Source organism: Castanea sativa, chromosome 5 (genome assembly GCF_040712315.1).
Source record: "Castanea sativa cultivar Marrone di Chiusa Pesio chromosome 5, ASM4071231v1".
NCBI lineage: Eukaryota > Viridiplantae > Streptophyta > Magnoliopsida > Fagales > Fagaceae > Castanea > Castanea sativa.
Window position 1 is genome coordinate 75449861 of NC_134017.1, and position 14937 is coordinate 75464797.

Here is a 14937-nt window from a genome sequence, read left to right on the forward strand (position 1 = left end):
TAGTCTTCATTCTTGTTCAACCAAGAGAGCTAGGTTGAACATACTCAAATCCCATAATTGAATACCCCTTCCTGTTTAGGTCTACACAGCTTTCTCCATTTCATCCAATGACATTGATTATGAATACTATATATCCAAAGGCAAGCTTCTTCTTTTATTTTTTTATAAGTTATGTAATAAACAAAAAGGGGCATTAGTTCTCCAAAGTGAAAAACTTATACTAATTGAGTTAATTGGAACCTAACTAAAAAAAACAAGATAGGCAAGCTTAATATCACTAAGAAAACACAAGCACATGACAACCATAGTTAAAGCACATTCATAGCAAGATTTTAGTTCATTGAATAAGATAAACTTGCATAACTATCGTGTATTCATGAGAATTTGATGGTCTAAGAAAATGGGACTTAAAATGATTTTACAGATATGGGAACAAAACCACTGCATGAGGAGAGGATCTAGGGAAGCTTAATAACTGTTGAGTCACTTGTAGAAATTCAGGTAGCATGATACGCTTTTCATTTTGCATATCTCGTGATGTAGTGATAACCATCTTCTCCAGAACCTTTGCATTCTTAAGTAGAAATTGTACCACTAAAATGAATGCTTCCTTTGTGCAGAACAACCTTTCTCCAAAACCAAAAAACTTAACAGTCTTGAGGCATACTAGCAAAGACTTGAAATAGGTCTCTCCTGATTTCCAATGTTTCACTTCATCACTGTAAGAGCGGCGGCAACATATATCTAGAAACTGCAAAATAAAAGTACATTAGCATGAAAGTTCAGTTTTAAATTATGATATTTCATCGTGTTGTAATAGAGTTGATGTAGGACAAGGAACAAATCCAAATCAGATTTGAAATTTCTGAGTAAGCTCTGGAAAACTTGGATTTTGAGAATTTAGGCTTAGGCTTTGGTAAGAAAACTGTTGGAAAATAGTAAATAATAAGGGTTATATGGTTTTTTATGAGAAAAATAATTGGAGGATTTAGGGATGCAACAAAGGGAAAAATTAAAACTTTGGTTGGGTTGCCGTTCTAATTAAGGTTGTGACATTGTGAACAGTATTTTACTTTTTTATGGGGTATCTAAAGCTATTTGATGGATAGGTGACATAGGATTTTAAAGTTTTGGATATTAGGGTTTAAAGGCTGATAAATCAATGCATGTTTGCTAGATTTCAAGTTGCTGAAAATTTAAAGATAAAGAATAAACTTCTAAGCATCATGCCTCTTATATCACACAAACTTCAAACAAAGCTTCACAACTTCTAACAAATAAAATAAAACTCATTCTTCTTAAATAGAAAGCAACTAGCCAATACCTATTCCAGTAAATCACTAAACTTAAATAAAACCAAATAAGGCTCAATAGACTACTAGAATAGCTTATATCCAGAAACTTGAAACTTAGAGAATTGTCATTGACACTTAAAAATAAAATAAAATAAATTAAATTAAAGTGAAAAAGTCTTCTGGTTGCCTATGCCAGAAATTCTGGATAATAACTTTGGCTATTAATGACCTCATACTCAAACAAATGGATTTCCAAAAATCTATTACTAATTTCTTTGTTGTAAGAAGAAAGATGTATTGTCAATAAGAAGGTTTTGAGTAAATAATCCATAAAACAACCACTTCAAAGATCAAAAAGGTCGACAATCAACGTTTACTCTTTACATCAATAACTCACGGGATCAACTTGATCCCATAAATAGTTAGACATATTGAGCTAAAAAATAACAAAATAAAAATTAATGATAAGAATTAAGCCTTCATTAAAGTTCGTTTGATATGACATTCAGGAAATTGGAACAAGAAATACATACCATTGACCCTACATAGTGGGACGATGTGATGTCTATATTCAATGTCTCCACATAAGGCGAACTTTGAAGTAGGCGGGCAACGCCAGGAAGGTTCTCTTCTTCCATTCTTGTTTTCATTGTTAAACATTGGCACTTTGACAATGGAGAAGGCAGATGTTTCATTGACATTATAGATACAACCTAGGTCCATCAAAGCAAGATGCAAAACACAATAAGGTAAAATTCAGGTAAAGTGAATGACAAGAACAAAGTTCATGACCAATTGTAAAATTCATTGCCAGTGCACAATTTAACTAACATGTGTCAATATATGCAGACAATGAAATAAAACAAGGCCTTATTTGGCACGAAAAGTCTAAAACAAGTGCCTACATCTTATCATGAAACTAAAAGTAGGTGTCTCTAACACAAAAGCTCAAGCCACGAAATTGGACCAATAATATCAGGTCCTTCAACCATTGATTGTTTACAACTCGGACTAAAATCAAGATGTTCAGGAGAAAAATCTCAACTCACAACAACAACAACAATGAAGCCATAGTCCCAAATTTTTGGGATTGGCTAAGCCCAACTCACAATAGAGAGTATGGAATACTCATTTAAATCAACAAAATGCTTTTCCTTTCGGTATTAAAGAAAAATCAATAGTACAATAACTTTGCAATATTCTATATGTAGGGCCTAGCCAAGCAATGACACTACCAACAATAAAAGATACAATCTTGATATCTGCGAATGGAAATAAACATTAGCAATCAAGAAAAACAAACGAAACAAAGAGAGTTATTAATGAAAACTAACCATGAGACACCAATTGCCAACAGTGAGTTTCTTGACATGATGCACACTCTCAAGAATGTCTCTCATAATGTCTTGGAACTCCTCACAAGCACCCTCCTCCTCATCACTATCGTACCCCTTCCACATGTCGAAATCGAGCTTAGCCTCAACCAATGCTGACGCATTCTTTATCTGACACCTCTTCATATAAAAACCCCCCAAAATCTCTAAACACTCAATCTTTGGAGCCACAATTTCCAGTTCCAACTTACGCTCCTCACTTTCCAACATATCTACCAAATAGCTATCTATCACCAATTTTCTCAAACTCTCGGACACTATATCCAACCGATTAAACTCATAACAATCATTCAATTCCAAGTACTCAAGTCTAGGACTACCCATTAACACTTTCCTTATCACATCTTCACACAAGGCCGATTTCCGAATGCACAAGCGCTTGAGTGAAGTCCAATGTAGTAACCCAATAGGCTTAATTTTGCAGAAACTAAGATCGAGTTCAGAAACAAACTCATTGGCGTAGAGATACTGAGGCAATCGGTATCCATTAGCATCGAGAGGAGAATAATGAGATGATAAATGTAGACTAAGTTTGTCAACCTTAGCAGTTGTGGCGAAACGAACCCAAAGATCAAGGCGACGCTTGAGGCGCGACCTGTACTCGAATTGGACGGAGAAATTAGCGAGTTTTGGAGCCCTGTGTAGGAGTAGGGTATCGTCTACTTCGCTGGCAAAAGCGGTAGCGGTTTTGTATGACTGCGTGAAACTGAGAGAGGGAACGGAGGTCCAAAGATAGGCCCATCTTTTGGATAAAACGGTGGTTAAGATAGCGTCTTTGGTGGGCAAGAAGGAGAGGATGTTGAGGAGGATGGAGTGAGGTAAGGTGGTGATTCGATCTTCTAGGGTTGGTGCATGTTTGCGGCGTTTGGTTCGATGATTATCGTTTGCTTCTTCTTCGTCTTCTTCTTCAGAATTATTGGGGTTCGAATATTCATAATCATAGTTGTCTCTTGAAGTTGGGCTTCTTCTTTCCCCATAGATAGTAGAACCATAGCTCTCTTCCTCTTCCATTATCTTCTCAAACTGCCAGTAGTGAATATTGTAATACACGCACCTTCTATTCTTCTTTAAAATACAAAGCAAACGGGTTTGTTCTATCAATTAGGGCTACAGATTAGTTAGATTGGGCTTCAGATGGCCCATCTAAATATCAATTTATTTATACAAAAGGTGTAAAATCTTTTTTTTTTTTTTTTTTTCGGTTTTAATGTGTAAAACTTGAATTAGACTAGCCTTCTTTTGAGTTTGGGATGTAACCAACTGTGGGTTTTTTTTTTTTTTTAGTTACAATGGTGAAATGTTGATTTAAATTCCGGACAACTTCCATGAAAACTCTAAAAAATGGCAACCGATTGAGTTACAAATTGTTTGTGAGATATAACATTAAAACCAAAATTTTAATGCATAATTGATCTTATGGATAAACGCAATTCCCTTATAGCAAGGAATTGTTATAAGTAAACTCCTCTTTAAAGATGTTATGATAGCAAATCATTTATTTTTAGATTGCTTTAACCTAAAAATAAAGGATTAAACCTTAGATCTCTTATTCAACCATTAAAATTTTATTAATTGAACTAACTGGCACCTAAAAGTGATAGTAAATCCTTCATGTTAGTGATAAAAGTTAATTAATCCTAAACTCATTACTTTTTTTTAAAAGGTCAAAGGAAGATGCGGGCTGTTATAAACTCAATTAATAAAATCTTTAGTCATTGAATAAGAGATTTGAGTCCAAATTCCGCCTATGCTATTGCTATATATATAAAAAAAAAAAAAAAATTTAAAAAAAAATACTAGGTTGTTTTAGCATAATGGTTAAAGAAAGTTTTAACGTAAAAGGCAATCATTACGGAAAGAAAGCCATAAATTCAAATTCTATAAATAAATAATAATGAAAGAGGGAGATATCTTTGGATCATGGACATGTGCAAAGTAGTCGATAAAATTGATATAAATCTCAAGAACGATGCTATGAGTTCTACTACAATATTTTTTTTTACTACATATAAGCTTTATAAACGGATATGTCAACTTATAAAACAACACAAAACACAAAAACTAATGAAGAAAATCGTTTATTATGTTGTTGATGACTTGATGCACACTAATCACATTTATTATCACGTCAATTTATAAGTATTTTGTAGTAAAAGAACCAAAAGATATTGGAAATATCCAACAATGTCATTGAAAATTTGAAACTGCAAAGTGATTAAAATCAAATTGAAAACTTGATAAGCAACTTTAAATTGCAAAGTGATTAAAATCAAATAAAAAACTTGATAAGGAACAATACCATTGACATTCAGCATGAATATATCACACTTTTTTTTTATAATCGAATTTATCACAAATTAAGAAAACATAAGTACATGAAATGGAAGCTAAAGAATATTCATATAGTAATTTTTTTTTTTTCCCTTCAATTTGACCACTCTACATAGCTAGTGTGTATTCACGAGAATCTGATGGTTTAAGAGGATTGAGCAGCTAAAAAATATTTTACTAATATGGGAACATAACCATTGCATGAGGAGAAGATCTAGGGATGCTTATCAACTTTTGAGACACTTGTAGAAATTTAAGTAGCATATAATGCGTTTCATTTTCCATAACACGTGGTTCATTGAAAATTATCTTCTCCAATACCTTTGCATTCTTAAGTAAAACTTGTACCAAAAAAAATGAATACTTCCTTTGTGTGGAAACTTTTTCCAAAACCAAAAATCTTGACAGTTTTGAGGCGTTGTAGCATAGACTAGAAATAGACCTCCTTTAATCTACAATGGTTCACTTCATCCAAGCTTTTTACTAGAAACTGCAAAATAAAAGTACATTAGTCCATTTTGAAGTTTACTTTAAATTAAGATATCTTGTCATGTTATAATAGAGTTGATGTAGGAGAAGGGAATAAAGCCAAATTAGATTTGGAATTCCTAAGTCAGCTTCAGACATCTTGGATTTTGAGGATTTAGGGTTAGACTTAATTTGTAAGGAAAAAAGCTGGAAGTTTGAATGAAATAAGAATTATAGGGTTTCTAATGAGCTAGGATTTGGGAATCCAACAAAGGGGAATAACTAAAACTTAGGTTGCAATTCTAGGGTTATAAACAAAAACTCGTAAACAGTATATAGCCTTTTAATTGGGTATTTGATGCTATTTTGAAGGATAGGTGATTTCGGATTTTGGGATTTAGATAAGGATGATAAGCCAATGGGCAAAGATGAGTTAGTTCTCTTGTGCATTAGACCCATCAATATTAGCATGACTGTCCACTTTTGCTCATGTCATAATCTTAATGAATCCAATACATAGGAGCAATGAACACAAGCCAAGTCTTAATCAATGTGTGCATGCTAAATTTCAAGTTGCTGGAAGAATTTGAAGATAAATAAGACTATTTAAGTAGATGACTGATACTTATCACTAGTGGAACATGATGGACTTTTACTATGAAGCCCAATATAAGTCACTACCTCAAATAAAACCAAAATAAGACTTACAATTAGAATAGCCTATGTCCAGACATTAAAAACTTACAAAATTGCCCCTAACACTTAAAAGTAAATAAAATTAAAATCAAGGTGAAATTGACTTCTTGTCGCCAACGCCAGAAATTCTAGATAGTAACTTTGGCAATATATAACCTTTTACTAAGGCTATTGTAGTAAAAAGAAAGATGTATCATCGATGAGATGGTTCAGTAAGGGTGGCCAACCTCCTCGAGGAAATCTTTTTGACCCAATAAATAGATAGGTTTATCTACAACAATAACAACAACAATAAAGCCTTAGTTCCAAAGTTTTTGGGATTGGCTATAGATCCTTAACAAGATTAGTTATATAGTCTTTTCTTCTATTTTATTCTATCAAAAATAATGAAATTTATTACTTCTTTAATTGACACATTGAACAAAATAAAATTAATGATTGGTATTAATTCTTCATTAAAGTTCCTTTGATACCATACAAGATTCGAGAAATTGGACAAAGAACATACCTCTAATTCTACATTGTAGGATGAAATGATGTCAAAAACCAATGTCTCCACATAAGGCGACCTTTGGAGCAGGCTTGCAATGCCAGGAAGATCCCATCTTTCCATGCTTGTTTTCATCGTTAAACATTTGCACTTTAACAATGGAGAAGACAGATTTTTCACTGACATTATAGATATAACCTAGGTCCATCAAAGCAAAAGGTACAACACAATAAGGTAAAGCGAATGAAAGAATAAATAACATGACTTTAAATATACATCGCAAGTGAACAATTTAGCTAACATATTTTACAGAACACTAAATTATATAAATGTGAATATATACAATGTGTTGAAGCTGAAATGAATGAAGTAACAGAAGCTGAAGTAAATGGAGTAATAGACAAACGACAGGACAAACAAAGAGAGCAAAACGACATCAGTGGAAGAAAGCCTAAGCATAAAACGGCAAAGAAACCAAAAGGAAGGGAAACGCACCATTTAAATTAGTGGGAAGTTAGTTATATTAGATGCCAGGTGTCTCTGTCTTATTGGTTGTAGTTTTGAAGAAACGGTTACTGTTTTTGGCGCTAGTTTTCAGTCTCTGTTTTGGTTCTGTATATATAGCTCTTCTGTTAGTTGATTTATGTAACAACCATTATTACAACTTTCAAGATTAGTAAATAATAGTTTTCTCTCAAAGCATTCTTTGTGTTTTCTTCTTATTTTACACGGTATCAGAGCTATTTTCTTTCACTTTCCTACCAACCAAACAGATTTTTTTTTTTCTTTGAACTAAGTTTCTTGGCTTCCCATGGCTTCAGACTCTTCGAGTGCACCATCTTCTTCGTCTACTCCAACTGCAAATGCAGTCATGGCAGATGAATATGCAAATAATCCTTATTTGATACCAGCAAATGAGAATCCTGGTTTAATTCTCACATCTCAACCTCTCATTGGCCCTGAGAATTACATGACTTGGGCGAGATCTGTGTTTCTGGCTTTGAGTTCCAGGAACAAGTTTGGATTCGTTAATGGTTCAATTTCAAAACCAGATCCAACTTCACCCTTATTCAATTCTTGGAATAGATGTAACACTACGATCCTTTCATGGCTAACCAATTCACTTAGTCCTGATCTTAAAGCTAGTGTTATGTACATCAATTCTGCAAAAGATTTGTGGATTGATCTCAAGAACAGGCTATCTCAGGACAATACACCAAGATTGTTTGAGTTGCAAAAGGAGATTTCTCATTTGGTTCAAGGATCACTCTCGATGAGTTCATATTTCACTAAATTCAAGACTTTATGGGATGAATTTGCTAATAATCAACATTTCACAGTTTGCACTTGTGCTTGTGTTTGTGGTTCTAAGTCATCTCAGTTAGATGCACAGCACAAAGAACATGTATTTCGTTTTTTGATGGGCTTGAATGACAGCTATGGAAACCTAATAGGGCAGATTTTGCTTCTTGAACCTTTTCCTTCTCTTAGTAAAGTGTGTTCTTTAGTTTTGCAAGAAGAGAAAAGAAGGAATCTGGGTAGCATTGCTAATATGGTTCAACAATTGGATGCTGTGGCAATGTATGTGAATAATAATAATAGGCCATTCAATGCAAATCAAAATCAGGGTCAGAACAAAATTGGTGAGAAAGGAAAGAAAGAAAGACCTATGTGCACTTATTGTGGCTTTACTAGACACATAGCAGATAAGTGTTATAAACTTCATGGGTACCCTCCTGGTTATAAGCCCAAAGGAGGTACCAAGCCTATGGTTAATCAAGTTTCAGGAAATCTTGGTTTTGATGGTAATTCCATAGCTCAGTCAAATGGTTTACCTACTGGTTTGCCTACTTTTGGTGTCCAATCTGATTGTATGGTTCAGAATTTGGTGAATGCTCCCATCAGTACTCAGTCTGGTTTTGGGAATGGTGCTGCTAGCTCACCTTTTGGTTTTGCACATGGTGCTCCTGGTGGTTATTTCATGCAGCAGAGTGCTTCCTATCAGCCTCAATGTCCCATATCCCAAGCTCAGTGTGAGCAATTGCTCAGTTTCTTGAAAGGGTATGTAGGTGTGGGTTCAGGTTTTGGCATTCCAACTAGTCATGTTGCATCTGTCATGACTTCCAATGCTGTTCCAACTTCACCACAACTTCAATCATCTTTGCCTACCACTTCCAATTCCCCTTCCTGCTCTACTAGTTTTTCAGGTAACCCCTTTTGGATTCCACCCAATCTTTCACATTCTGTTTTTTCTGCTCGCAATCATAGATCTGATAGGACTGCTTACAAATCTGATTCTTGGATCATAGACACTGGTGCAACTGATCATATGGTGCACTCAGTAACTCAATTCACTTCTATCACTTCCATAGTCAATACTTGTGTCTATTTGCCTAATGGGGAAGAAGCCTTAGTCACACATGTGGGCACTGTGCATCTCTCTTCTACACTTGTTTTAACTGATGTTTTGTGTGTCCCATCTTTTGGTTTTAATCTGATTTCAGTGAGCAAGCTTACAAAATCCTAATTTTGTTGTCTCATATTCTTTGGTCATTATTGCTTTATTCAGGACCTTGCTCAATGGAGCATGATTGGTCAGGGTAGAGTGAGCAATGGCTTGTATCTGTTGAACTCAGCTAAACAACAAAGTTCTTATGATCTCACTGCTGCTTCCAGTTCATCTTCAGATTTATGGCACACTAGACTAGGTCATCCTTCATTTTCCAAACTTCAATTGTTGAAAAATGATGTAAATATTGACATTTCCAATAAAACTCCATGCTGTGAAGTTTGTCATTTTTCAAAACAGAAAAGGCTTCCCTTTTTCCATTACTACTCATGTATCTTCTACTCCCTTTGAATTGATTCATTGTGATCTTTGGGGTCCCTTTTCTACTTGCACTATTGAAGGTTATAAATATTTTTTAACCATTGTAGATGATTTTTCTAGATGCACTTGGGTGTATTTGCTTAAACTGAAGTCTGATACTTAGTTTTTAATTCCTAGTTTTGCTAACATGGTTAAAACTCAGTTTCATAGCAATATTAAGACCATTAGAAGTGATAATGGTACTGAATTTTTCCTTAAAGATTTCTTTCATTCCAATGGCATTTTGCATCAGTTATCTTGTGTTGATACTCCTCAACAAAATGCCATTGTTGAAAGGAAGCATCAACATATACTCAATGTTGCTAGGGCATTAAAATTTCAATCTCAAGTTCCTTTATGTTTTTGGGGTGACTGCATTCTCACTGCAGTTCACTTGATCAATAGGATTCCTTCCAAATCTTTGGGTAACAAAACTCCTTATGAACTCCTTTTTCATGCTCCACCTTCTTATGCTCATCTCAAAAATTTTGGTTGTTTGTGTTTTGTCTCCACTTCACCCAATCATAGGCACAAATTTGCACCTAGGGCCAGAAAATGTGTTTTCTTAGGTTATCCTCATGGCATTAAAGGCTACAAAGTATTGGACCTTGACTCCAATTCCATTTTCATTTCCAGGGATATTGTGTTTTATGAGACAATTTTTCCTTACGCTTCTAATCCTTTACCATCTACCTCATACTTGCATGATTTTGTGTTTCCTCATGTTTCTTCTCTATTTCCTTGTGATTTTAATTCTATTCCCCTTACTGCTCCTTCTCCTTCCTTTGATACTTCCATACCAACTCCTTTAGATTCTTCTCATTCTACTGATTCTGTTTCCTTAGAGCTTCCAGCCACCACTCCTTCTTTATCTAAATCTATTTCTCATTCTGATTCTGCTCCTATTCCTTCTGCTCTATCTGCTCCTTTAAGAAGGTCCACTAGACCCCATGTTGCTCCTTCTTATCTTTCAGACTACTCTTGTAAGATGGTTAGTGCTAAACCTCAACCTGGTCTGCCTTATACCATGTCAGACTACTTGAGCTATTCTCACTTGGGCTCTTCTTTTAAGTCATTTGTTCTAGCAGTCAATGCTACTCCATCAGAACCTGTCCCTTTTCATCAGGTTGTGCAGTTTCCTAAGTGGAGGGCTGCTATGGACAAAGAAATTGAAGCCTTGGAAGTCAATGATACTTGGACCTTAACCCCATTGCCACCTGGTAAGACTGCAATAGGCTGCAAGTGGGTTTATAGGATTAAATACTTGCCTGATGGGTCCATTGAGAGGTTTAAGGCTCGTTTAGTTGCTAAAGGATTTACTCAGAAGCTTGGCCTTGATTACTCTGAGACTTTTTCTCCAGTTGCCAAATCTGTTTCTGTTCGAATAGTGCTTTCCTTGGCTGCTGTGAAAGGCTAGGTTTTGCATCAAATGGATGTTAACAATGCATTCTTACATGGTGATTTGGTGGAGGATGTGTACATGTCTTTGCCACCTGGTTTTCACAGCAAGGGGGAAGGTTTAGTATGCAAGTTAAACAAAAGTTTATATGGTCTTAAACAGGCCTCAAGACAATGGTTTGAGAAATTTTCAAATACCATATTGCAGATGGGTTTTGTGCAGTCAAAATCAGATTACTCTTTCTTCACACATTCACAAGGAACTTCATTCACTACACTCTTGGTCTATGTTGATGATATTCTGCTTACAGGTAACAATCCTACTTGTGTTGCTGCCTTGAAGAAACTGCTTGATGATAAATGTGGCTTAAAAGACCTTGGCACCTTATGGTACTTCTTGGGTTTAGAAGTTGCAAGGACTGCTGAGGGTATTAGTCTTACTCAAAGGAAATATGCCTTGGAGATTTTGAAAGACACAGGTTTTATGGGCTGCAAACCTGTTAGATTTCCCATGGAGCAAAATTTGAGGTTGTCCAAATATGAAGGGAAGTTACTTGCTGACCCAGGAGTGTATAGAAGGCTCATAGGCAGGCTGCTATACTTAACTTTGACAAGACCAGACTTGACATATGCTGTGCACAGATTGAGCCAATTTGTGTCACAGCCTCGAGAACCTCATCTATTAACAGCACATAGGGTTCTTCAATTTATCAAAGGGTCACCAGGTAAAGGGATTTTCTTTCCTAGTAGTTCAGAGTTGCACATTAAGTCCTTTTGTGATTCAGATTGGGCTGGATGCCCTGATACCCGTAGGTCCTTAACAGGATATGCAGTGTATTTGGGTGATTCCTTGGTATCTTGGAGATCAAAGAAGCAAGGGGTGGTGTCCAGGTCCTCTGCAGAAGCTGAGTATAGGGCAATGGCTAGTGTAGCTTGTGAAATTACTTGGGTGATGCAATTGCTTAAGGACTTACAGATTGAACATCATAGACCTGCTATGTTATTTTGTGACAATCAAGCAGCTTTATATATAGCTGCAAACCCAGTTTTTCATGAGCGGACCAAGCACATAGAGGTTGACTGTCATCTGGTAAGGGACAAGATTTTGGAAGGGAAAATAAAGACTTTTCATGTGGCAACCAATTCTCAAGTTGCTGATATTTTGACAAAAGCTTTAGGCATGGCAGCTTTTACAAGACTCTCAGCAAAATTGGGAATGAAAGACATATTTCAGCCTAATGTTTTGCAATCAGTTCAAGTCACAGAGTCTGAGACACTGGACTTGAGGGGGAGTGTTGAAGCTGAAATGAATGAAGTAACAGAAGCTGAAGTAAATGGAGTAATAGACAAACAACAGGACAAACAAAGAGAGCAAAACGACATCAGTGGAAGAAAGCCTAAGCATAAAACGGCAAAGAAACAAAAGGAAGGGAAACGCACCGTTTAAATTAGTGGGAAGTTAGTTATATTAGATGCCAGGTGTCTCTGTCTTATTGGTTGTAGTTTTGAAGAAACGGTTACTGTTTTTGGCGCTAGTTTTCAATCTCTGTTTTGGTTCTGTATAAATAGCTTTTCTGTTAGTTGATTTATGTAACAACCATTATTACAACTTTCAAGATTAGTAAATAACAGTTTTCTCTCAAAGCATTCTTTGTGTTTTCTTCTTACTTTACACAATGAGATATACAAAGCCTTTTTGGAGCCTTGATTCAGAGTTGAATACAATCTTGAGACATTCATGCTACTACAAATGGAAATCAACATTTGCAATCAAGAAAAACATGGAAGTGTTTCGTATGACAATCGAAACAAATAAAAATAATTAACAGAGAGATTCAAGAAATTAAAACCAACCATGAGACACCATTTGCCAACAGTAAGATTCTTGACATGATGCAGACTCTGAAGAAGTTCTTTTACAATATCTTGGTGTTCCTTACAAGCATCCTCCTCTACGCTTTCATATTTCACCAACAGCTCGAAATTGAGCTTAACCTCAATCAATGTCGAAACATCCTTTATCCGACACCATATCCAACCGATTAAACTGATAACAATTATGCAATTTCACGAATTCAAGTCTAGGACTACCCATTAACACTTTGTTCATCACATCTTCAGACAAGGCCGTGTACCCAATACACAAGCGCTTGAGTGAACTCCAACCCACTAACCCATTAGGCTTAATTTCGTAGAAATGAAAATCCAATTCAGAAACAAACTCATCAGCGTAGAGATGTTGCGGTAATGTGTATCCATAAGGTTTGATATAACTCGATGATGAACGTAGACAAAGTCAGTCAACCTTGCCAGTTGTAACACAAAAATTTGTGAGTTTTGGAGCAGTGTGTAGGAGCAGAGCCTCATCCACGGCGGTGAAGCTGAGAGAGGGAACGGAGGTCCAAAGATAGGCCCATCTTTTGGATAAAAGGCCTGTTTTGATAGCGTCTTTGGTAGGCAAAGAGGAGAGAATTCTGAGGAGGATGGTGTTAGATAAGGTGCTGATTCGATCTTCTTTAAAGATTGGTGTTTGGCTTGATGATCATCACTTGATTCTTCTTCTTCTTGAGAATTATATATTGGGGTTTGTAGCATGGCTAGAATAGTGAGGGGAATAGGGAGCGCTGTCTTCGCTGGAAGTTGAGCTTCTTTCGCTAGAATCGGAGTTTTCTTCCTCCATTCTCACTTAGCTCAAGTAGTGTTTGTGATTCTGTGAAAGGCGACGTAAGATACCATGACAGCATCTCCTGCTGTGTAGCTAAAAGCAAAATAATTGGTATAATAGAGAATGAGACCATAAAAATGATCTCCAATAGATTTTCTAAACTCCGAATTTTTTTTGGCTAATGAACAGTAATTCATCAAGTCCGATGGACTACTGTACATTAACAATTGGATTTCTTTGATTAAAAAATTATACCAGCTACTATTATATCAATTCTTTCTCTCTCCTTTGGATTTTTTTTTCTCTCATTCTCTCTGTTGCTTCCTTGTTTCTCTCATTCTCTCCATTGTAACAACAAAGTAAATCAAAACAAGAAAAAAAAAAAAAAAAAAAAAAACATAGACTAAGGCCAATCTCTCTGCCGGCTGTGTGTAAGTGAAGTGAGATGAAGAAGAGAGAAAATAAAAAATAAAAAATGCAAACATAGAGGAGAAGTCAAAAGATCATGGTCAGCTATGTGTGTGAAATGAGCCGAAGAGGAAAGAAAATAAAAACAAAAAAGTAAAGCCCAAAAGAGGAGGAGAAAGAGAGAGGGAGATTCTGGAATCAAGGGGAAAGTGGAGAAAAAAGGAGATAATGGAGATATATGGGTATACGTGTATGGTGGAGGAAAAAAAAATGTATGGATGAAAAAAATGAAAAGAATAAGAAATGACAATTTAAAAATGCTACCACAATATTTTTATAATAAATTTTAAATAATTAGCTAATATTGGTAAGTAAAAATATAATTTCAGTAGTGGCTTCAAATTAGAACTAGTAATATTATAAGATTTTGTTATGACTCTTGTGAAAGTATTGCAAAAAATATTGTGGATGTAACACTTTTTGTTGAAAAATATAATTGTTGAGAATGAATAGAGGAAGAAAAAATAAAGAATAAATAATGAATGAAGAAATAATATTTAAATGAGATGGAAAAAGGGATAAAAAATCTGTTGGAAAGTGTATTTGAAAAAGTTGGTAGATAAAAGTTAAATGTCATTGTTCATTGTCCAAACAGTACAAAAATTTAGAGAAGTTGTTGGAGATGCTCTAATGTGGTATTAATGTATTGTAGGCTTAAGGTTGGGTTTTAAAACTTGGATATTGGACTTAATTTTAATTTACTATAATGTATTAATGTATTGTGGGCTTAAGATTTGGGTTTTAAAACTTGGATGACTTGAATTTTAAATTAATGGATTTAAAATGTCTTAATTTAAAATTTATTAATTTTAGGTGTTATTTAAAATTTAAAATTTTGAAGTTTTAAATTTATTGGTAGAATT

At 35.1% G+C, this 14937-nt stretch overlaps 1 protein-coding gene and 1 pseudogene across 1 annotated transcript; both read right to left on the reverse strand.

The window, feature by feature from the left end:
• Window positions 1-418: 418 nt before the first annotated feature.
• LOC142635814 (F-box protein At5g03100-like) lies at window positions 419-3700 on the reverse strand. The gene is made up of 3 exons (XM_075809891.1): window positions 2630-3700; window positions 1841-2008; window positions 419-751 (listed from the first exon to the last, which is right to left on the reverse strand). Exons 1-3 carry the CDS (start codon window positions 3698-3700, stop codon window positions 419-421), a joined length of 1572 nt encoding a protein of 523 aa, XP_075666006.1.
• A 1497-nt stretch (window positions 3701-5197) lies between these two features.
• LOC142635815 (putative F-box protein At1g60180) lies at window positions 5198-13536 on the reverse strand (annotated as a pseudogene).
• Window positions 13537-14937: the final 1401 nt, after the last annotated feature.

What these genes read in the sequence shown, in the direction of transcription:
- LOC142635814 (XM_075809891.1), bottom strand. Translation starts at nt 3,700, where the DNA reads ATGGAAGAGGAAGAGAGCTATGGTTCTACTATCTATGGGGAAAGAAGA. An exon ending in TTGGCAATTGGTGTCTCATG is followed by an intron (nt 2,009 to 2,629) that starts GTTAGTTTTCAT and finishes TGATGGACCTAG; the next exon opens with GTTGTATCTATAATGTCAAT. An exon ending in ACATCACATCGTCCCACTAT is followed by an intron (nt 752 to 1,840) that starts GTAGGGTCAATG and finishes TTTATTTTGCAG; the next exon opens with TTTCTAGATATATGTTGCCG.